Here is a 23129-nt window from a genome sequence, read left to right as displayed (position 1 = left end):
TCTCTTCTGCATGCAGAAGGTCCCAGGTTCAATCTTTGGCATTTCTAGGTAGGGCTTAGGGAAACCCCACCTGAAATCTTGGTCTACACTGGCAGCACTTCTTCCAGCACTGAGATAGGTGGACCAATAGTCTTGACTCAGTATAAAGCGGCTTTCCAAGTTTCTGTGTCCCAGTTTATATCTAGCGTTGCCTTCTTGACCATCAGTTTGGTTGGTTCATTTCTTTCTTAAAAACAAGTTTCTGTCCCTTGTGTCAGCAGGGGAAAGTATGGGGAAATCTCCACACCCTCCTCCCTCTCCATTCTTGCCTTCCTCTTAACATTGCTGCAGCACATCTAAATGGCAAATCTTGAAAAAGAATAGACCATGTAGATGAAACACTTCCAGGAGTAACTTGCATGTTGTATAAATTGTTGTTGCGGAATGCTTATGGGAAGAGTATTGTGGAATGCGACATGGCCATATCTGTTCTCCCCATTGTGAGTGAAAGAATCCAGCTCCTTTCGTAGAAAGTTGGCTCTTACATGGAAAGCTGGCATACCTGAAATGCAGTGCCAGATATTCCTCCCCAGCCCTTGCATTAAATACTTTCCACTGCTGCTTCCTGGCCACACAGATGGTTTAACAATAGTGCAAGCACATTGTTTGGAGTGGCTTGGCACTTCACTTATGTTTCCCAGAGTAAAAGATATATGTGTTGGCACATTAGACCTGGATTTCTTCCTTGTTTAGGACATAGGTTTATGGGAACAATTGCCACAAAGAAGTGCGTGGGGGGGGATGCTTTAATTGTGTTTCCTACATCGCAGGGGGTTGTACTAGATGGCCCTTTGGGTCCCTTCCAATTCTACAATTCAGTGAGTCTAAGAAGAGACTTTAAGGTGGAGGGGACAGCCGATGGAAATACTCAGGGCGGCAACCTGCGTTGGGGAGGGCACAGGGGGCACGAGGGGGAGGAGAAGCAGGAAAGCCCCATTGCGCAAATGAAAATCCTTGCACTGATGGGACGTGTTTGTTGGAGGCCGCCCAATGTTTGTGTCATCTTTATAGATGAAACAGCTCTCTGTATGGAAATGTTTTTAATTGTTTTCACACTTTTCCTGGGTTATTGTTATAGCTGTTTTATTTGTTTTATAATTGTTTATTTTACTGTTGTAACCCACCGTGGGACGCTATGGTTTGGAGTGGGCAAGAAATCTAAATAAATAAAAGATTCTACTCTGGCTTTATTGTTTTATTTATAAGCCACCCTGAAAATATATATTTTTTTATTGGCGGAAGGCATATAAATAACTTAAAAACATAAAATAAAACGATTGCCTTATAACTGCATTCAGTCACAAAAAAATCTGTAACAATATGAAGGATGGGTGTGTGTGTGTTCTTTTTCTCCTTTCCTTTCAGCTCTCTTGCCTTGGTGTGTGTCTGGCATCCCTTGAGTGTCGTCCAGGTGCTCATTGGTTTTGGCTTCCCTTTTCTCCATTTTTCAGCAGCAGCAGCAGCAACAGCAGCAACAGCAACAGCAGCAGCAGCAGCAGATGCCCCGTAGCAGCCAAGACGAGAAAGATGAAAAAGAAAAGGAGAAAGAGACAGAGAAGGAGGAAGAGAAGCCAGAAGCAGAAAACGAGAAAGAGGAACTGACAAAGTAAGTCTGACCACTTCTCTTCCCTTCCAGCAACCCAAGAGCCAGCACGACAGCACCTGCTTCCCTGCTCCCTCTTCCCGCCTCCAAGGTGCAAGGCAGAAGTGCTCCTTCTCCAGACATTGGCTGGCAGAATCAAGGCTCAAGGCCTAGTCCCAGATGGCACACAATATAGAGAAAATAGAAAATGAAAGCATTAGGGGAAAGGTGAAGCACAGTTTTCCTAAACAAAATGCTAATCTTGTTTCACATATTCCCTGACCTACATAGGAAGCTTTCTTGTAATCTGTTAGAGAATTGGTTTGTCTGGAGTGTACCAATAATGTGTACCCTGATTGGCAGCAGTTCTCCAGGTCCCGGTATTGGCTACTCTGAGACTACTTTGTTCCATTTTCCTGATGTTTCCTCACCTGATAATTCCCACCTTTTATGTGATCTTTCACACATCATAAAAGCCACTTCTGGAAATCTAGCAGAATCTGATGGAGTGCTCATTTCTGTTTTAATTTCTTAACCCTGGTAGCCCAGAAAATTGCTGGAGTTTCACGCTGTGATTTTCCTGTGGTTTTCCTATGTTGAAATTTGGAGCGGTATTCTGGCATCCAGTTCTTTTCTGTTGTTTCCATGGGGGGATCATGAGGGAACAGAAGCAAGCATACTCATAAATAGTGGTGGCATGTCCATTGACGGATGCTATTATGCTGCACCACACCCAGTGCTGTAAATGATATTTGGTGTGTCGTGGCAGCATACTGACCGGAAAGCCACAGATCCATAACTAAACGGGTAATGCAGTGTAAAATGAATGTTGGGAACAGGGACAGAAGCACTAGCATTGTAACCAGGAAGACTACTACAGCAAACCCCACATCCAAATGCAACCGGACTGGCAGCAACTCTCCAAGTCCTGGAATCGCTATCCAATATCTTTTTCTGATTGAAATTGCTAGGCACTCACTGCAGAGACACTAAACAAAGGAAGCATATCCCAACACAACACGCACAGTGATAAGGAGCAGATTGGGATGGTGGGGGGGATAGATGACCTGCTATAACATTGACATGATAAAGACAATTTCTAACACAAATGTAACAGTGGAGAACCAATAGAAATGGGAATTCATGCAATTTAGTGAAGTGTTCCATATTTTTTTAGACGGTACACCGTTTAGTTATGTTTGAAATAGAAAGCGATGTATAAATGTAAAAGGTGTGTGCAGACACACAGCTGCACAGTGTTGAATGGCTGCCAGTGAACTTCAAGGAAACTCTCAGGGGAAGCTTTTTTATGCTGTTAACAAAAAGTGCTTGAGACGCATTGTCAGCTGCAGCACACTTGAGCTGTTGTGGGCTTCCCAGAGGCATGTGTTGGCTGCAGTATGAAACAAGATAATGGTCTGGCCCTCCAGATTATTTAGACTACAACTCACATCAGCCTTGACTATTGGCTGCTCTGCAACATCCGGAGGGCCAAAGGTCCCCTACCTCAGGTCCAGAGGGACCTTTTGTGGTGATCCAGCAGGATTGTTTTTGTGTCCTCTCCAGTGTCACTTGCACAAAACTTTACAGGGTGCATCTATGCCACTTCCTTTTGCCCTTGTGTACTGTGGCATCTTGGAGTGTTGCTGCAACAGTGCTACTTGGGTGTCTGTCCCACTACATTGCAGGAACATGCTGGTGCAGGGACTGTTGAGCTTGATCCTGCTTCTTGTGCAGCAGAGCATTGCCATAGAGACTTGGCATGTCCTCCGGTTAACAGGGAAGTGAAATGAGCACCACTTGACTTCTGTGGATGATTTGGCATATGTTTGCTTACTTTCTTAAATGGGGCTTAATCCTTGGCTTGAAGGAGCATCTGGCTTTGTGGCATCCGGGCTTCGTGATGCGTTTCTCAGCTGATCCCTTTTGGGAAGATAAACGAGGAGACAGAGCCAAGATGATTTGGCTGCCCTGGTCTTCAACCTGTCTCTGTTAGGTCCCTCAACAGCTGTGGCTGAGAAACTGCAGCCCTCTGCAAGGCAGAGAGAACAAAGTGGGGAAAGTGCCTCTCTTGCAAGAGGGAGAGGCAAGGGAAATCAGTACCACAGGTTGATGGTGATAGTTTTCTTCTGTTCCCCCCACTCTGGCTCGCACAGGGAGAAGAACGAGGATACGTCTGGCGAGGACAATGACGAGAAAGAAGCCGTTGCTTCTAAAGGGCGCAAAACCGCCAACAGCCAGGGCCGGCGCAAGGGCCGCATCACCCGCTCCATGGCCAGCGAAGCCAACAGTGAGGAAGTGGTTGCTCCCCAGCAGAATGCAGAACTGGGTATGGAGCAGCTACCTCTGTGGCACGGAGGGAGGAGGTGGCATCTGGGTAGGCAAAGTGAAGCACGCAACCGATAGGCAGGAGACCAGTAGCGGGGGGGGGGGGGGAGACTCATATAGTTAGTTACTATTGATTATATTATTTAGCGTATTAATGGCTTGCTTGTTTTGTTTGTTTGTTTGTCCATTCATTCATTCAATTTATATATACCACCCTTCCTCCAGAAGCACACACAGCACATGCACACCAGTATAAGGAAGGATGCCAGCAGGGACTGAAACATTGCCAGCTCCGTCTGTCTGTCTTATCTTTTTGATTTATATAGTGCCTTTTATCATAAGATATTGGGGCAGTTCACAGAATAAAAAACAGGATGAAAACATGAAAATAAATAAAATAAAACAGCAAAACAATAACCCCCCCTTCCCACAAACACATTTAAAAGGCATAGAATATTAATCATCCAAAGACCTGGTTGAAGACAAACATTTTTGCCTGGTGCCTGAAAATATATAATGAAGGCACCAGGTGAATCTCCCCCAGAAGAGCATTCCACAAACAGGGGGCCACTGCAGAAAAGGCCCTTTCTCGTGTTGCCACCCTCCAGACTTCAGCAGGAGGAGGCACATGGAGAAGGGCCTCAGAATATGTTTATATGGGGAATCTCTTCAGGTATTTCTAGCAGTAGGTGCAGAAAATAGACTGTAGCCCCTGGGAAAATGTATCTCTTGTGCTCTGGGATGATCATTAATGTTTGCCTGAGGGATGGGAAACCTCTGGCCTGATGGACTGATTTGCCCCCAAAGACTGTTGTCTCCAGTCCCTGCCCACCTGCCCCAGGAGAAGAGCCAGTGGAGATACCAGTGCACAACCGGGAGCCTTACATATTGAAGCACTCCCAGTTGTTGGTTGCAAGGGAGGCTTGCCGTCACCATCAGTCAGCTAACAGGTGCTGGCTTAAATAAATTGAAGCTGTGACCTTCTGGATGCCAAACACATGCTCTACCGCTGAGCTATATCCCCTCACTTCATGTTCTGCTTGCAAGGGCCCACAGGCATTTGTGGCTGGCTGTTCTTAGGAGCCGAATGTGGTCATGGATCCTAACACAAGGAAAATCTGGTGGTGTTACTGCCATGCCCACTTCTGATTTTTCTCTTCTTGTTTGGAATTATCTCCAGAGTTGTACTGAGAATGAGCATCTGCAACTGCTTGTCCACCTTTATTTTGTCTTTAGTAATTGCATGGGTGTTTTGGGGAGCGGGGGTTAATTTCTTGTCACAACTTGGGGTTACTCACTAGAACAAGAAATGAGATGCTTTGGGGTTAGGATCATCTTATAATGCAGTTTTCTTCTGCTGCTCACTTGCATCTTGGTATGCAAACTTTAGAAGAGCTTCCCCTCTCAACCACTTGAGGGCCTTGGAATACTGAGAAATCTCATCCAGGGAAAAGGGTATGTGTGTATTCCTGGGCTGGATTATACACCAACCAAGGTTGTAGCTTTAATTGAGTTTAACTGGTAGATTAATCAACCCAAACACTAGTTGATTAAGCAATTGGAAAGGCAGTTTTAGAGGTGTATAAAATTTATGGATGCTGTAGAGAAAGTAGACAGTGGTACCTCGGGTTAAGTACTTAATTCGTTCCGGAGGTCCATTCTTAACCTGAAACAACTGTTCTTAACCTGAAGCACCACTTTAGCTAATGGGGGTCTCCCTCTGCTGCTACGCTGCTGGAGCACGATTTCTGTTCTCATCCTGAAGCAAAGTTCTTAGCCTGAGGTACTATTTCTGGGTTAGCGGAGTCTGTAACCTGAAGCGTATGTAACCCAAGGTACCACTGTACAGTGAAGGTTCTCATTTTGAGGTTTTGGTCATTTGTGTTGAACTGACCAGTTGATCCTGATCAAAGACAGTTGGAAAGGGCTTTATAGGTCTAAACCTGCACTTCTTTGAATTGCACTTGGAAATGAATAGTGCTAGTGCAGTTGGCGCAAAAGGAGAAGACCATTCTCTCTCATTCTCACACTCACACACATCCTTTAACAGACAGCCGCTGGGAGGGTTTAGCCCTCCCTAGTGGAACATGCCACTGAGAACAGTCACAGGCAAGGCTTTCCTCCTGCACCTGCGTCAAGGTCAGTTGTCCCGAAGGACAAATGATGCCAGCAGAAAATGCAGCTAAAGGAAAACATGACCTGTGGAGCTTAGCAACATCAGCCTTAGAGCTATTCTGCAAGGTTCGAGAAAAACCTCTAGCAGGAGGAGGCAGCCATTTTCTGAGGGGGTAGAGTGGATAGTTTCTTCGTATTGCAGAGCTGGGGTACCATTTTCAAATACTCCTCCACAGAAAAATAAAAATAAATGAAAGAAATAAGCAGGGATAGTGGGGAAAAGGCTGAGTGCTATTTAAAAACCATTTCACAGTTCCATAGCCTCTAGGCATGACTGTTTGTAATGCGACCTACCCTTTGGCGAGCACTCGTAGCCAAGTGAGATGGTCTTCCATGAACATGGTCAATGGTGTGTCCGTAAGTGACTGTGGAGGCCAGTTCTGGATCCACACATCCTTCCACAGTGGGGACATTGGTTTCCAGGCAGGAGTTGATCATGGTGAGGGTTTGCCAAATGTGCTTTCCTCTTAGCACGTTTCTCCCTTTCTTCCCAAGTTCATGCTTCTTCAAAGTCCATGACACCTTTGGTAGAGGCTATGCTCCAATTGGAGCACTAACAGGCTGGTGTTTCTCAATCATCTGTGCTTATAACCTCATTTCTAAAGATTTGCCTTGAGAGCATCTTTAAACCTCTTTTACTGTCCACTAGTATTTCGCTTTCCATTCTTAAGCTGCGAATACAGTAGCTGCTTTGGAAGACAATAATCAGGCATCCGAACCACATGACCAGTCCAACGAAGTTGATGTTGAAGAATCATTGCTTCAGCACTGGTGATCTTTGCTTTTTCCAGTACACTGGTATTTGTTCGCCTGTCTTCCCAAGTGATGTGTAACTGTTTGTAATGTGACCTACATGGGGATGCTCTCAAGTATTAAATCAGGGTGTGGGGGACCTCAAGTCCATTGGTCTCGTTGGTCCTACCAGGCCTCCCCTCCACAGTCTATTTTGACTAAGCAATGGCCTGCCAGTTACCTGAAGCTGATGTCAGGTTGGGGCAAGTAAAAAAGTGGCTGGACTGGAGCACAAGGAGCTTCTGAGGTGCCACTGATTAGTTAGGCTCTTACATTTTTATGACCTCATAAAAGTTTCTGAAAGCACGGGTAGAAAAAGAAAAGAGCAAGATATGAGCTGGAAAGACCTTGAATTAAACTTTGTCTCAGCGACAGACAACTTTAGGCAAGCATCCATGGCTGTAATCTAATCATACTGCCCCAATGAGCCTGCTTTGCAGGGGTTTTGTAATGATTTCTGAGCTAGATTTCTGAGTAGAAGAGCATCTCCTGGCAATGCCAGTTCCTTGGATAACTTTCATCCTTTCACCCTCTTCCCAACGTGCTTATCGCATATGAGCTTGCCTCATTATGGGGAATCAGTTTTGCAAGGGTGAAACTACCTCTGTTGACATGCAAGGGGAGCCAGCTGCAATCCCACCCCTCCAGCTGTGAAGGCCAGCCCCTCCTCTGCCTCCCAAGCCCTTGACTCTGAACAAGACATGGGCCTTGGGAATTGTAGTTTTCCTCTTGCCTGTCTCTTCTTAGCTTTCTATATTTTTGTTTAAGTCTTTCTAGGACTGTTGCAACTTTTCTTTCTGCAGAGGCTTTTAAATGAGCCTCTAAGGCTATTTTTTCTTCCCATAAAGGAGGCTGTCCAAACATCTTTCACTGTGATCAAAATAACATTTTCTCTTAGTTTAGAGCAGGGGTCAGCATGGTTTATCTTGCCTGGGCTGGATTGGTCCTGGGGAGATTCCTCTGTGGGCGTGTCCATGAGTGCACGCCTGCGATGTGCGGCGTCTTTGTAGACATAATGTTTAGCGACTGTGCCTGCGCAGACACGATGTCCGGCACCGTGGAAGCGAGTCCCTGAGCCGGTTTAGCGCAGTGGGTAAGCAGGCAACCCAGTTGGGGGGCGGCTCAGGGGCCAGTCAAATGACCTCTGTGGGCCGCTTCCGGCCCCTGGACCTTAGCCACTCAAATTCATTGATTCCAGGAGGACAAATGCCCACCAAAATAAAAACTTAAAGTAGGAGTGAAAGGGCCACATGGACTTTCCAAGGTAGGACCTTCATTAATCCAGGTGTGGCTCCTGAGAATGCCAACTCCTGTATCCCTTCCAGTTACTGCCGTTGGTATTCAAAGATGTCAAAAAGAGCTGGCAGTGGAAATGCTGTGTTCTCTTTTGGCCTCAGAATCTAAAAATAAATGAATGGCACTGACTATAACCAGCTTGGCTACGTCTGAACATCCTGATTTTCATTGCTTTGGGCCTGGTTTTGAGAAAACCGAGTTTGGGTGGGAAGTGTGATTTGTCACACTTCCATGTTCCATTCTAGTACTATATCTGTAAATACCATGTCTGTTTCTGTTTCCCAGTATTTTACCAACTTCGATGCCTTGGCATCCCTCCAGCTTAGGCTGGAAGCACACACTCAGCAGCTGACCCAAGGTAGTGTGGGGAGCCTAACCTGCCCCTCGCCTGCCACCTTTCCCTTGTAACCCCCTCCCCACAGCTGCAATGCTGGGAAAGCTATTGGTTCAAGAATTCCACAGAACTGGAAGTGAGAAGTAGGTGAACTGAGTCAGGTCATTGAGCTGTCTTGCTTAGTATTATCTACTCTGACTGGCAACAGCTCTAGATTGTCTCTGGCAGTGATTTTCCCCAGGTCTGCTGCTTGCTACCTGAGACCTGGGACCTCCTGGATGCAAAATGGGTGTTCTGCCCCTGAGCTATGGGGCAGGAAGAGAAATTGAGTTATGCTCTATTCTCCCACCATTTGCTACAACCAGCTCTGATTTGTTTTTCAGCCTCTCTGGAGATGAATGAAAGTTCTCGTTGGACAGAGGAGGAGATGGAAACGGCTAAAAAAGGTGACACTGTTGTTTTGTTTTCTGTTTAAATGTCTCTTCTCTCCTGAATAAATTTGCTTGTCATTAGATCTATTCAGTGCTTGCATAGTTGGTGCAATATGGAATATTGTGGAACTGAAGATGCTTTTTGTGAGCAATTTGAAACATGCCCCTTGAGTCTGAGCAGCTTCTGTGCAGTAGCCCTGCTGTGTCCTGTTGGGCTGACACTGCAACCAGAGGTGAGCAGCGCCAGGTGTATTCACTTGGGTTGCAAGAGGCAGGTCTGAGCCTCCTCAAGGATTTTATACGATCCCTCTCTTCTTTTTCCTCTTTACTGAGATTCTTGTCCTTTGTTTTGTGGTGAATATATGGAAAGTGTGCAGGCAAGGAGCCTGTTGACTTGCTTAGTTAAGGGAAGACTGCTCTCACCTTCCAGTTCTGGTTACCTGTTCTAGCCAGTGAGTGAAAAGGCATTGGAAATGCTGGAGACATGTAAAAATTTAACAACAACAAAAACAATTTATTTATACCATGCCCATCTGGCTGGGTTTCCCCAGCCACTCTGGGCGGCTTCCAACAAAATATTAAAAATACAAAAAAACATGTTGATGATTCTGTGTACACAATAGTCTGACCTCCAGATTGGATTATTGTAATGCATTCATTATTTGTAAGGCTGCCCTTGAAAATGATTCAGAACATTTCAACTAGTACACAGTTAAGCTACCAGAATTCTGGCTGGTTCACCTAGATTTGAGGTTCCCAAACTGTGGTTCACAAGCTTCGTTCAGGTGGTCTGTGGTTTGCCCACATTAAATATCCAGATTGCATATGAAGAACAGTGCTGGATAAGGCCAAAGACCTAATGAGTGCAGCTTCCTGTTTCACCGTGGCCTCTGACACCTCTGGGAAGCTCACAAGCAGGACCTGAGTCTGTTGCAGTCTCACTTGCACTTCCCAGAAACTCCTATACAGAGCCATACTTCCTCTGACAGTAGGGGTAGAACATTGCCATTGTGCCTAGTAGCGATTGATAGTCTTCTCCTCCATGAATTTGTCTCCATTCTCTTTTAAAGCCAACACTAAATCCCTGCAAAACTTTGTGCATTAATTTATTTGCGGAATTTCTTACCCATTCATCATTAATGCTGTATACAATCGGTAAAAGCCACAGTATATTAAAAAATGCTGGAAAGGTCTGATATGCATTAATAATAATGCAACACCAAAATCAATAAACAATCAATACATAGCCAGCAAAATCCAAGAAACAGGGCCAACAGAACACGTTTCAAGCAAAAACCAGGGTGCAAAGAAATAAGTCTTCCATTAGCACCAAAAGCTCCTAAAGTGTTGGCGCCAGTTGTAACTGAGAGTCCAGGGAGTTCCACAGTTGGGGCACTTATATTGGCAATGTCTTCTCTTGTATCACCCCATAGCAGATTCTCAGCAAATGTGGCAGCGACATGAGGGCACCTCCACTCCATCTTAACATTCAGGCAGGTATATCTGGGACAGCTGCTCCACCAAGTTTCTAGGTGTTAAATTGTATAGAGCTTAATCTGTCATTACAAGCACATTTGTAACACAGATTAATCAGTACAAAATGAGTCACTGTCAGCAGGATTTCAGCTTGCTTGATACATAATTTTGTTTCCAGTTCAGAGTGCACAAGGTCTATTGTGGAGCAGTTGCGCAGTGGATGGTATCCCATGGATGCACATCAGATGTGCTGCATGGGGTGCAGGTATAGGCTGCTTTGCAGAGCCCCACGTTGACAATGTGGGTTGCTGTCAAGAAGCAAGCGAGGCAGAACAGGCTCAGCAGCACTTGGGATAGTGCATCTCTTGGCAAGAGGGAGGCTTAAGTGAAGGAAGGAGGGATTACGTATTGCTGCAGGAGACAAAAGAAGGAAGCACCCTGTAATTAGCATTAAGCAAGGAAATGCAAGTCCGGCAAGAGGAAAGTTCTTGCCTAATGACACTTTTATCGTGAAATAAACCGTTGAACCAACAGGCTGTCAAAACATACAGCAGCTATTATAATTATGGGCTACGGTAATGTTGTTGGAGGTGTAGTACCCCTCCTTAAAAAAAAAAGCCTGATCCTAGCTCGTTCAGCTAGGAGCGGAATAAATAACTGGAGCAAAATCAGGGTTTGATTCACTATGGTTAGGAATCCCTTTCCTCAAGGAGTGCCTTTCCCCACGTATCTACACACACTCAGGGCACAGGTTGGATCCTGTGGCTCCCTCAGAGTCTAAAAGAGCGGTTGCACAGAGCAGAGCTTTTTTGCGGTGGTGTAAGTCACTTGGGGGGGGGGCACTCTTGTCAGGCTGTGGCCAAGCTCTGAGGTGGTCCACTGAGAGGGGTCCAGTTCTGCAACAGGCAGCCTTGAAGGGTGCAAGAAAGACAATGTGGTCAAGAAGAAGATGGGGATTTAGGGTCTCAAGCAGGGAAGTGAGGAGCAAATGGGCCAGAGGCAGAAGTGGTAGTACATGGGCTGGTGGTTCAGATCAAGGATGCTGGCCACAGTCTCTGTAGCTATTCCATGAGACACATTGCTTAGACTGAGGAGCTATGAGTGGCACTTTACTTATATAGAGTGGTGCCCTGCAAGACGAATGCCTCGCAAGACGGAAAACCCGCAAGACGAAAAACCCGCAAGACGAAAGGGTTTTCCGTTTGCGAGTTGCTTCGCAAGACGAATTTCCCTATGGGCTTGCTTCGCAAGAGGAAAGCCCATAGGGAAATCTCCGGGGACCTCTTTTAAATGCTGGCGGTGGGGAGCAAAGCTTTCCCCCCCTCCGGCCTTCAGAAGAGGTCCAGGAAGGCCGGCGGGGGCCGAAAGGCTTTGCTCCCCACCGCCAGCATTTTAAAAGCGGTCCGGGATAGCAGGGAAGCGCTTCCTGCCTTCCTGGGAGAGCAGAGAAATGCAGCGTGTTTCTCCGCTGTCCAGGACCTCTTCTGAAGACTGGTGGGGGGCAAAAGTCTTTGTCCCCCCTGCCTGCCTCCCAGGGGGCTTTTAAATCGCCCCGGGACAGCGGATAAGTCCTCCGCTGTCCCGGGGCGATTTTAAAATGCTGGCGAGGGGCGATTTAAAAGCCCCCGGGAAGGCAGGCAGGGGGGACAAAGACTTTTGCCCCCCGCCAGCCTTCAGAAGAGGTCCTGGACCTCTTTGCTCCCCCCCGCCTGCCTTCAAAAGCCGTCCGGGATAGCGGAGAAACACGCTGCGTTTCTCCACTCTCCCGGGAAGGCAGGCAGGGGGGAGCAAAGACTTTCGCCCCCCGCCGGCCTTCAGAAGAGGTCCCGGGGTTTTTTAAAATGCTGGCGGGCGGCAGCGAAGGCTTCGCTGCCGCCCGCCAGCATTTTAAGATCGCCCCGGACAGCGGAGAAGTCCTCCGCTGTCCCGGGGTTTTTTAAAATGCTGGGGGTGGGAAGAAAAGCCCTTGTCCCCCCTCCCCAGCCTTCAGAAGAGGTCGGGGGACAGACTGTCCCCGGACCTGGTCTGAAGGCGGTTTCCATAGGAACGCATTGATTGATTTTCAATGCATTCCTATGGGAAACCGTGCTTCGCAAGACGAAAAACTCGCAAGAAGAAAAAACTTGCGGACTCTCACCGGTTTCTCAGGCCACCTGGCCTGATTTGATGACCTTCAGTAGCGTGTTTGGCTGTGATAAGGCATTGCTGCAGCATGGGAAACATCAGGTTTGTAATTCCTTCAGCTCTTGAGCTACCTTGGTTTTGCAGGAAATAAGATGCCTGGATCTCAACTGCCTTAATCCCTAGTTTGAGCCCCGAAGCGCCTTACAGATCCTGACACTTTACTCTCTGCACCATCTTTGCATGCCAGTAAAGGAGCGCCTATTTTCAGCAGCACCCAAAAGGTGACCCCCAGCTTTCTGTTTCTGTGCTGATGCTTCCAGCCCCACTTACTCAGCTGTGCCAGCCACCATTATTAATGTTCCACAATGAAATGCTGCAGAGGATAAGTGGAAACAGGGCTATATCAAGTGCTTTATTGCACTGCATTTTGGAAAAATTAAAGATGGTGGCTGTGCAGGGTCAATTGGAGCCAAGTTGTTGCTTCGTTCCAGTAGGAAGAGCACCGGCAATGTGGTGGCAGTGGGGTGTGTGTTGCTTACTGAGGATGTTGAAGCAGTGAGGGTGGGCATCAGCCCCAGTGAGCTCCCAGCAGCTACTGGAGTATGCCCAGGACAGTGCCAATGCTGTGCCAGATTGATTTGCTTTCCATCTTTGGAGTCCATCTATGCTTGCCCATTTTTCTGCATGCACACCTATCTGTTTCCTGGCTCAGCGTGTACCTTTCGTTCGGCATCCAGCCTTGAAAGTTAGGCACTTTAGGAAATTTGGGAAATTATGGGATTCTCTTCTCTGACAGGCTTCCCTCTCTTTTCAGTGGTACAATGTCTGGAAAGGGGTTTGTTGTTACAGGTTTAAACAGTGATTGTACTGTGATTACATTACATTGGCTGAAATGCATGGCTTGGGGTGACTGTGCAGTGGTTTCCTAACCTTCAAACCTCTAGTCACTGAGCTGGGCAAAACTCTACTACAAATGTGGCAGATCCTCCTTTTCCTCAGTAAAGATAAAGGGACCCCTGACCATTAGGTCCAGTCGCGGACGACTCTGGGGTTGTGGCGCTCATCTTGCTTTACTAGCCGGGGGAGCTGGCGTACAGCTTCCGGGTCATGTGGCTAGCCTGATTAAGCCGCTTCTGGCGAACCAGAGCAGCGCACGGAAACACCGTTTACCTTCCCGCCGGAGCGGTACCTATTTATCTACTTGCACTTTGACGTGCTTTCGAACTGTTAGGTTGGCAGGAGCAGGGACTGAGCAACGGGAGCTCACCATGGGGATTCGAACCGCCGACCTTCTGATCGGCAAGCCCAAGGCTCAGTGATTTAGACCACAGCGCCACCCGCGTCCCATCTTCCCCCCCAGTACATGCCATTAAACCCTTTCTCATCTGTTTTGAATGATTTATTCATCCAGATATTCAGCCAGACTGTCCCTGAAGTCTACGGGTGGGAAACAAGAATATAAAAAAATATAAATAATGCATAACAAATGTCCAGTTTAAAATCTGCTTTAAAAAGATAAAAACATACCAATAAAGCCACCCTCATAGTGGATTATGCCTGGCTGTTAAAAGCAAAACCATGTTTTAAAAAATAAAGTCTTAAACAGAACCAGTAGTTTTCAGTTTTTCCAGACCCACCCTTTTATTTATTCTTTTATTCATTAAATTTCTATACTGCCCTTCACCTGAGGATCACAGGGTGGTTTGCAGTATAAAACACAAAATATATACCATAGTAATAAACAAAAATAACAACTTGCACACAGTTCAAATTGTTTAATTTAAACAATTAGATTTAAAAGGATGTAGGTTGTTGCTCAGCCAAAGGCCTGGGAGAAGAGGAATGTTTTGCCTGGTGCCTAAGGAGATGTAACAAAGGCACCAGGTGAGTTGGCTCTCTCTGGGGCGGGCATTCCTCAAGTGGGGAGCCGCTGCCACCCCCCAGACCTCTCATTGAGAGGGACACGAAGAAGGGCCTCAGACGATGATTGCAGGGTCTGAGTTGCTTCAGATGGGGACAGGTGGTCCTTGCCCAAAAAGGGGGAGATTGGCTACTGGCTGGTAATTACTTAGATTTTCTGGTTCCAGTGAGGGTTTCTTGAGGAGTGGCTTTACCACTGCCTCTTTCAAGGAGGCAGGGACCACCCTCTCTTGCAAGGAGCATTAATCACCTTCCTGGCCCAGCCAGCTGTCCCTTCCCTTCCCCTTCAGCCAAGAGGTGGAAGGGTTCACATTGCAAGTGGTCGCCCTGACTAATCCAGGCACCCTGTCCACATCCTCAAGCCTTACTAGCTAAAACTCATCTAATGTAACAGGACAAGACAGTGCTCTGGGCAGTTCTCAATATGCATCTGCTGCAACAGGTCCATGGTCCTGGCGGATGCAAGAGATTTTATCCTCAAAATGCTTTGCAAACAACTCACAGGGAGCTACTGTCGGTTCTGCCACCTCTTTCGGGCCAGACTGTAAGAGGCCCTCACTACTTGGAAAAGCTCTGCCGGATGGCGCAATGGGGATGCAATGGAGATGGCAAAGTCTGCCTTTTTTGCTACTTTCCCAGCCACTGGCTGAGCTCGATAATGCACACTCACCAGTGTTTGGTTGCAATTGTCTTAGTTTTTCTTTCACTTGCATCCAAGCTGTCTCCCAGCTTTTTTCTTTGCCCTAAGCTGCACAAATGGGCTCCACAAAGTGGAAGAGGGAGCTCACGGGCGATCGTGTCAACAGCTCAAGCCATCCTGATGTTCCACAAGAGCGCCAGTCATATCAGTCGGGAAATTCCTCAGAGCTATCTAGAAACCCATTGGATCCATCAGCCTCCAAGGGCAGACCATCCTGCCTCTCCTCTAACACCCCATACACGACTGCCTGTCCCCTGTGGGAATTCCAAAGTTCTGCAGCTTGTAGGTACGGCCCTTGACACCCTCCTGGGTGCAAGGAGGAACGGAAGGGCATTTGGGCTGAGCAGATGCATGCTTTTGACTTGCTAGACCAACCAAAACCAAAGCAAAAGCAAGCAGCCTCTGAGCATTGCAGCACACCCAGAGTGGTGCTTGCACACTTTTGGATCCTTGTGTCTTTGTGGCACTCTTGCCAATACAATTGGGCACCAGACTGGCAATGCTAAGTGCAGGTCTCCATATGGGATAAGTTGGCTGCCTGCTTCCAGCTCTCCAAGCTGGCATTCTCCTCTCCCTCCCGGAGTTTTTCACACATTCTTGTTTGGAAGGCAGTTCTGCAGCACCCTGAGTAATGCGTTGGAGGTGTGGGGGCAGGCACTGAGCATAGCTCTTAGCGTCTCTCCTGTCGCGCTGCTCTCCCTCCTGCACACTTGGCCGTCTGTCATGAGGAGCTTTGCAGAGTTGAGTTGTTGTGTTGCTGTTGTTGTTGTAAGCAGAGAGATTGTTTTTAATTACTGCAAATTTTATTTAATTTTTATCCCATCCTACATTTTTAATTCTGCCGCGGTGTCATCGTTATTGTTGTCATGCAGAGGTCACGAGCTGAGCTGTGTGTATGTGTTCTTCATTTCAGGCTTTGTTCTCACAGAGTAAACGGTGGCATCTTTGTCTGGACTGTTCCACTTCTGGGGTGGGTGGGTGTTTGGAGGGAGTGATTCAGGAATAAGCAGAGGGTTAGAGGAAACAGCTTGCAGCACATTGGCATGTGATATTTGGTGACATACTGTGCCATTCCCTTAGGTATACAGTAGGGGACCATAGTCAACAAGTTGCTGTTTGTTTCTTCCGCTCCCAGGGTTTGGCAGATTGCATGGCCCTCCTTGCTCTTTGACCAGGAGCAGCTGGCACTGATTTGATCCAGCTGGATTGGCAAGAACTCTTGAGATGTTGGCCAGTGTGGTGGAACCTGCTGGCAGGCTGACCCAACTCTCATTTTGAACCCATAGCTCCATATTGAACAGCTGGCTCCCAGAGCTTATCCCTATGGCACATCCTGCTACATGAGCCATAATGCCCGCTCTGCCCTGTGCATGACCCCTCCTGTGAGGAAGTGGTTCAAAGCCCTCCCACCTCCTGGAGCCCAGGAGGCACATCTCCTTAGGCATAGCCATCTCCTCTCCCTTTGAGATTCAAAGCTTTCTCAACTGCTCTGTAATGTCCAGGATCACCTGAATGCACAGGATGTCCCCATCAATAAGGCTTTGTTCTCTGCCTGGGGTTGGAAAGGAGGCCAGATCTAGATTCCTTGGTGCAAAATGTTATTCGCCTTTTGTCTTTACGGATGGTAATGACTGGACTTTCTGCCCTTCCCTGGTCAGGACACCTATCATGTCCAGAACACGGGGAACCAACTGATCCTGAGCTATATTCACTGCTCATATAACATATTTGCCGGGGTGTGTGTGTGTGCGCAAAACATGAAAACATGTGGCACAAATGGAGACAGAACTTGGAATCTCTGCTTACAACAATCTAATTTTCTAGCTCTTTGATTACGAAATTGTGTTTCTGTGTCCACCCCCCCCCCATGTGCAAGGGTGAGGGAGGGTCTGCAGGGGAACCCTGGTTGGTTTTATCCCTCCCCGTGACTAACAAAAGCACAAAGCATTGTGAAATTGGGGGCAGGGAGGGGGAGGGAGTCCATAACATTCACATGGAGTGATTTATATTAGTTGCAAAATTAGGGTTTTGTGATGTAAAATTTCAGCTACTTCAGTGCAAATCCCCTCCTTGCCATTTTATTTTAAATCTGTATAGAATAGTTTGTTAGTACAGTCTCTTCACAGCTCTAGGTGATGTTTTCTGTCTTCAGGCACTTTCAGATGGCATTTAGAGCTTCTTGGAAACAAAAGAGACTCTCTTGATGCCTGTGGTTTTTTAATAGTTGCTAATGCTTTGTTGTTTCTTTTCCTGCTTGCTGTTTTATTATTGTAATAGTGTTTTAAAATCTGTTTTGTTGTCTGCAATGATTTTTTAGCTGCCCTTGGGGTCCTCTAGACAGCAAGTCGGGAGACAAATGTTTTAAATTAATACATGACACATCCCTTTACTTTGAATGAATATGATTATTATTATTATTATTATTATTATTTTAAAGAAGTTTTCTTTCCATTGCAGTTCACAATCTTAGGAGTAAGTTACACTGAGTCCAATAACACATACTCTCAAGTCTGTGGGCAGAGGATTGCAGCCACTCTGTCTTACCAATAAAGTATTCGACTAAGTTACAGTCAAGGGAGAGTCACTGAAATTAATGGACTTAAATGAGCCCTCTTCATTAATTTTGATACGTCTACTCTGAGTAGTACGAAATCAAGAAAATTTACAATATTTAAAACATACAAATGTTTGCTGTATTAATTATGCCACACCACATGCCTCGTTCTTGGCTACACGAAGGGCAAAGTGTTCAGATAAAAGGTTTTCTCTGGTGGCAGCAGGAATAAAGGAGGCATTTAGTGGAATATCTAGCAAGGTGGTCAGGAGAGTGGGGGCGGTGCCAGAGCTTCTCAAAGCAAAGGGGGCAGTTGGGGCGGCATGAGAGTGTGCAAAAGTATTCACTAGTAGGCTGGACTAGATGACCCTCTTGGTCCCTTCCAGCTCTGCGGTTCTATGATTCTGTGATCTTGCTCGCCCTCCTTTGCACACATTCCACCTGGTCAATATCCATCTTAAACTGTGGTGCCCAGAACTGGACACCAGATCCAGACCAAGGGCTCATCCGCACTTCGATTGCCCCTTGCCTAAAAACCTTGGGTCCAGTGGGGGGCGGGGAGCAGAAGTGGGAATGACCCTGAAGTTATTTCTGCTGCAGCCTCATTGATAGTGTGAAAAGTTAGTGGCTTCAAGTCCTTTTGATTCAGATGGGAGCTCCAGGGGTGTGGCCTGCCTTGGGAGGACTGCCTTGGGAGAGAGCAGGACGCCTGCCTGCCATCATCCTCTGTCAGGCTCTGGATAGCAGATTCAGAATGAAATGTCTCAACAACAATTGCTTTAAATTACTTTCCTTTGGCTCCAAGTGCTCAGAAAAGTCTGTCAAAGTTTTCAGTCATTTGAAAAATATGAAGTTAGTAAACTTTATGAATCTTATTTTCTATCTTTCTCTTTTAACCTCCTTTTTGTTCTCTTTAAAATTTCTTTTTCCTTCTCTATTTCTCTCCCCCACTACTTTCTGTGTTTTTATTGTATCTATATAAAAATATTGGTTTGGTTGAAAAAAGGGAAATAATATTAAGTTTTGTATTTTTAAACCTTAATAAAAATTATTTTTTAAAAAAATGTAAACTAGGAAGTTAAATAAAAATTAACACTAAGGGGTACCTTTCATGCAGTTAATGATTAGATTTTGCAAAATTACAAAGAACATGACTTTTTTATCTTAATTTTTTTTAATCTAAACTAAAACAAGTTTTGTTGGATTTGCTGAAAACCTTTTCAGCACTTCCTTCTTAAATTCCTCCTGTCTGCCAGTGCAGTTTTTCTGTGTACCTTCACCAAGTGTAGTCCACTGAGATGCTCCTCTGCCATCTTTGACCTTAGCCAGGTCTTTACTCTTGTCAAGGTACTGAATGACTGCTCCAGGGTACAAGTGCTGCATGGCTGAGCAAGAGAGATGAGCAGAGCCTTTTTGTGGCAGGGTAAAATATTTCCAGGGACGCGGGTGGCACTGTGGGTTAAACCACAGAGCCTAGGACTTGCCGATCAGAAGCTCGGCGGTTCAATTCCCCGTGATGGGGTGAGCTGCCGTTGCTCGGTCCCTGCTCCTGCCAACCTAGCAGTTCGAAAGCACATCAAGGTGCAAGTAGATAAATAGGTACCGCTCCGGCGGGAAGGTAGACGGCGTTTCCGTGCGCTGCTCTGGTTTGCCAGAAGCGGCTTAGTCATACTGGCCACACGACCCGGAAGCTTTACGCCGGCTCCCTCGGCCAATAAAGCGAGATGAGCGCCGCAACCCCAGAGTCGTACGTGACTGGACCTAATGGTCAGGGGTCCCTTCACCCTAAAATATTTCCACCTCTTTTACTAGATCCGCTCTTTTAACTGGTTTTTTGAGCATTTCAATTTCAAATATTCAGATTATTTCCACTTTTAGGTGTTTTTTTAAAAAAAATATTTACTTGATTTAGGGAGGCAGCTCTCCCTCCCCCCCCCCCCAGCTATGCTCATGCTAACTTACCTTCCTGTGCATGTCTACTCAAAAGTAAATACCACTCAGATCAATGGGTTTCACTTTCCAGTAACTGTTTATAGCAGTTTCCCCCACAAGCCACTTGAAAACTGCTGATGGTCTTGGTGGACCATTTAATGATTTTTCTGCTTGTTGCAGCAATTGTAATGCCCTGTGCTAGATAATGAAGGATTCTTAATTGTGTTTTTACTGCTTCTTTTATTTTTTGCATTGTAATTTGTTGTGCTACAGTTTGCATTCCACAGAATTCAAATTGTAAGTTAATATAATAAACAAAGGAAGTGATAAAAATACATATGAGTATTCAGTGTGGACACACTGCAGTCAGACCAACTGAATAAAGCTTATGGTCCACAGTTTGGGAACCTCTGGTATGTTGGATTCTAGCATTAGCCTGTGTCCAGCTGGGTGACATTCGTTTGAAGATGTGCAATATACCACATGGGGAAATGGGTGAAGATAAAAATTTAAAATCTGGTGAGGATTAAATTCCATTCATACTAACTTAATAAAATGTTGTGTGGACTTTGAAATTGAAATGCTTTTTCATAATATAAATGGTCACCAGTCACTAAGCTTTAATTCACATTCTGATGACATTCTGTCGCTTCTGAAGTTGCAAACATGAAAAAGTTTAGCTCCCCTCAAACCTTGTTACTTCAATCTGCTTTTCTTGGTAATACACCAATATGAATCCAGTTTTCCAGCCCTTGGTGCTTTTCTGAGAGCCAGTCCAAGAACATAGAGAACTGTGAAATTTTGGGAGGAGCTCAAGATTTGATATAGGTTCACCATGTTGGGGAAGGGTGGGGAAAATATTTGTCCCCGGGGGCTGGATCTTTATCTTCCCACATGTCTGCGAGCCGACTTTGACAAGTGGGAAGCGCCACCCACCTGTCAATCATCCAATGTCATCATGAACTGCCCACCTGGCAAAGTTGTCTTGTGGGGTGGGGTGGAGGAGATAGCATCCAGGAAACAGCACCAAGTTGGTTTGAACTCTCCGCTCACCTGCTGATGAGAGGAGACTTCAGTCCTGTTCTCTGCAGGGGTCTGCTTCACCGCACACTCCCCAGGGGAAGTGGCAGAGCCAACACAGTATTGAACCCTGCTCATCTGCTGATGTCACTTGTCCATAGGAGTGCTGTCGGGTAGATGTGGTTTGGGGGAAATGCCTCATGGGCCAAGACTGGCCCACTAGCTAGATGTTCCACACCCCTGATCTTGGGGAAGGGCCATAGTTCAGGGTAGATCACATGGTTTTCCTACAAAAGATTCTTGGTTCAATCCCCGACCTTCCCAGTAGTGTTGGGGAAACACCCTTACATCTAAAACCCTGCAGCCACTGCCACTTAGTGCCAGGGTCTGACTCAGGAATGTAGCTGCTTCATGTCTGTCTGCCTGTGAAGTCTTGAAAGCCTTTGGAGAACAATATCTTCAAAGCTTGGGGGTAGGTGAAAAGTGGATGACCTCAACAAGCATATCTAATGCTTTGGGAGCCTGGCTTCATCTCCCTCCCCAGATCCTTGACTCTCTCCTTGACCTCCAGTAGCAGAACAAATGTATGCAATATAAGTGTATATATCCAAATGCATTTAATTTGTATAATTTATACCAGCTGCCAAAGTCTGCTCTTTTTCCTAGGATGGATATTCCTTGGCTCTGTCGCTTTTAAAAAGTTTGACAGCAAAACATTTACACAGGCCAGCTGGTTCTGTGTTTCCTTTTTAAGTTTGGTAATGTCCCAAGAACCTCAGTCGTCCCTGTGTAACACTTGAGGTTGTGAATCATAGAATTATAGGATTGGAAGAGATCTCAAGTGTCTTCTAGTCCAAGCCCTTGCAATGCAGGAATCTCAACTGAAGCATCAATAACGCCAGGTGTGGTTAAACCAAGGCAGAATAGGGTGGGACTATTACTTCCCTTCATCAGGTCACTATACTTCGGTTGATGCAGCCTAGAAAGCATTCGCTTTTTTTCTGCTGCATCACGCCGTTGCCTCCTCCTCCTCCTCCTCCTCCTCCTCCTTCTCCCCACCCACCTGGCTGTGTTTCCCCAGCCACTCTGGACGGCTTACAACTATTAAAAATGGTAAAACATTAGACATTAAAAAGTTCCTGATACAGGGTTGCTTCAGATGTTTTCTAAAAGTCAGATACAGTGGTACCTCGGGTTAAGAGCTTAATTCGTTCTGGAGGTCCGTTCTTAACCTGAAACTGTTCTTAACCTGAGGTACCACTTTAGCTAATGGGGCCTCCGACTGTGCTGCTGCTGCATGATTTCTGTTCTCATCCTGAAGCAAAGTTCTTAACCTGAGGTACTATTTCTGGGTTAGCGGAGTCTGTAAGCTGAAGCGTCTGTAAGCTGAAGCGTCTGTAACCCGAGGTACCACTGTAGTTGTTTATTTCTTTGACACATGATGGGAGGGTGTTCCACAGGGTGGGCATGACTACTGAGAAGGCCCTCTTCCTGGTTCCTGGTAACCTCACTTCTAGCAGTGAGGGAACTGCCAGAAGGCCCTCAGAGCTGAACCTTAGTGTCCGGGCTGAACGGCAGGGGTGAGACTTCAGAGCTGAGGCCGTTTAGGGCTTTAAAGGTCAGCACCAACACTTTGAATTTTGCTTTGAAACGTACTAGGAACCAATGTAGATCTTTCAGGACTGGTGAAATATGATCTCTGCAGCCACCCCCAGTCACCAGTTAAGTGACTCATTTTAAGTGTGTGGTCTACTGAGACTCCTACTGGCAAGCCAGGTGCCCTCCCCCAATCTTATATTGGTGCATCTGGTTCTACCTGCCCTAATGTAGAACCTGACATTTGTCCCTGTTTAAATCCTTTTTGTTAGTTTTGGCCAAGTTCTCCATCTGTGAAGGTGACATTAGCTACCTCTCCCAGCTTGGTGTCATCTGCACATTTGGTGAGCACCCCCTCAGTTCCTTCATCCACGTTGTTTATAAAGATGTTGAACAACAAGGGGCCCAGGACAGAACCCTTCAGCACCTCACTGGTCCAATTTTTCCAGGATGATGAGGAACCATTAGTGGGCAGTCTTTGGGTTCAGTCAGTCAACAAATGCACCTTATAAACATAGTTTGCTGCTCTGGATATTAGGGCTCTTTGGGGATGAAATAGTGATGTCTCTGATTTCTTTTCATTTTCTAACCTTGATCTGTAAATCCATCTGAGCTCCCTTCCCGATGCCCTCTTGTGGAAAAGCCACTCACCTTCTGCCTTGTTCTTAAGAGGCGAGATTTCACTTGAAGCCAAGAGTATCTTTACTGAAGAAATGCACACATTTGCGAAAAGCCTGTGACTCTTTGCTTAGCTGGAGGGAGACAGAATCGTATGTTTCCACATAGGAAGTAGGAGGTTCACTGGTGCACTCACAACCTCTGACATGTGT

The 23129-nt window shown here is 46.2% G+C and overlaps 1 protein-coding gene across 23 annotated transcripts in view; it reads left to right on the top strand.

Moving 5' to 3' along the window:
* The window catches only part of NCOR2 (nuclear receptor corepressor 2), a 343395-nt gene that overhangs the window by 204644 nt on the left and 115622 nt on the right, over positions 1-23129 (top strand). For 14 of the 23 annotated variants that reach the window (XM_081892760.1, XM_081892767.1, XM_081892762.1 and 11 more), the window contains exons 15-17: positions 1491-1645; positions 3778-3950; positions 8930-8992. In XM_081892760.1, coding sequence (XP_081748886.1) covers positions 1491-1645; positions 3778-3950; positions 8930-8992 — 391 coding nt within the window. The remainder of the gene's footprint in view (positions 1-1490; positions 1646-3777; positions 3951-8929; positions 8993-23129) is intronic. The other 9 variants (XM_081892747.1, XM_081892764.1, XM_081892755.1 and 6 more) reach the window with 4 other exon arrangements.

Source organism: Podarcis melisellensis (genome assembly GCF_964234715.1).
Source record: "Podarcis melisellensis genome assembly, chromosome: 16".
NCBI lineage: Eukaryota > Metazoa > Chordata > Lepidosauria > Squamata > Lacertidae > Podarcis > Podarcis melisellensis.
The sequence above is the reverse complement of the archived record's forward strand: the minus strand, read 5'-3'. Positions and strand labels throughout refer to the sequence as shown.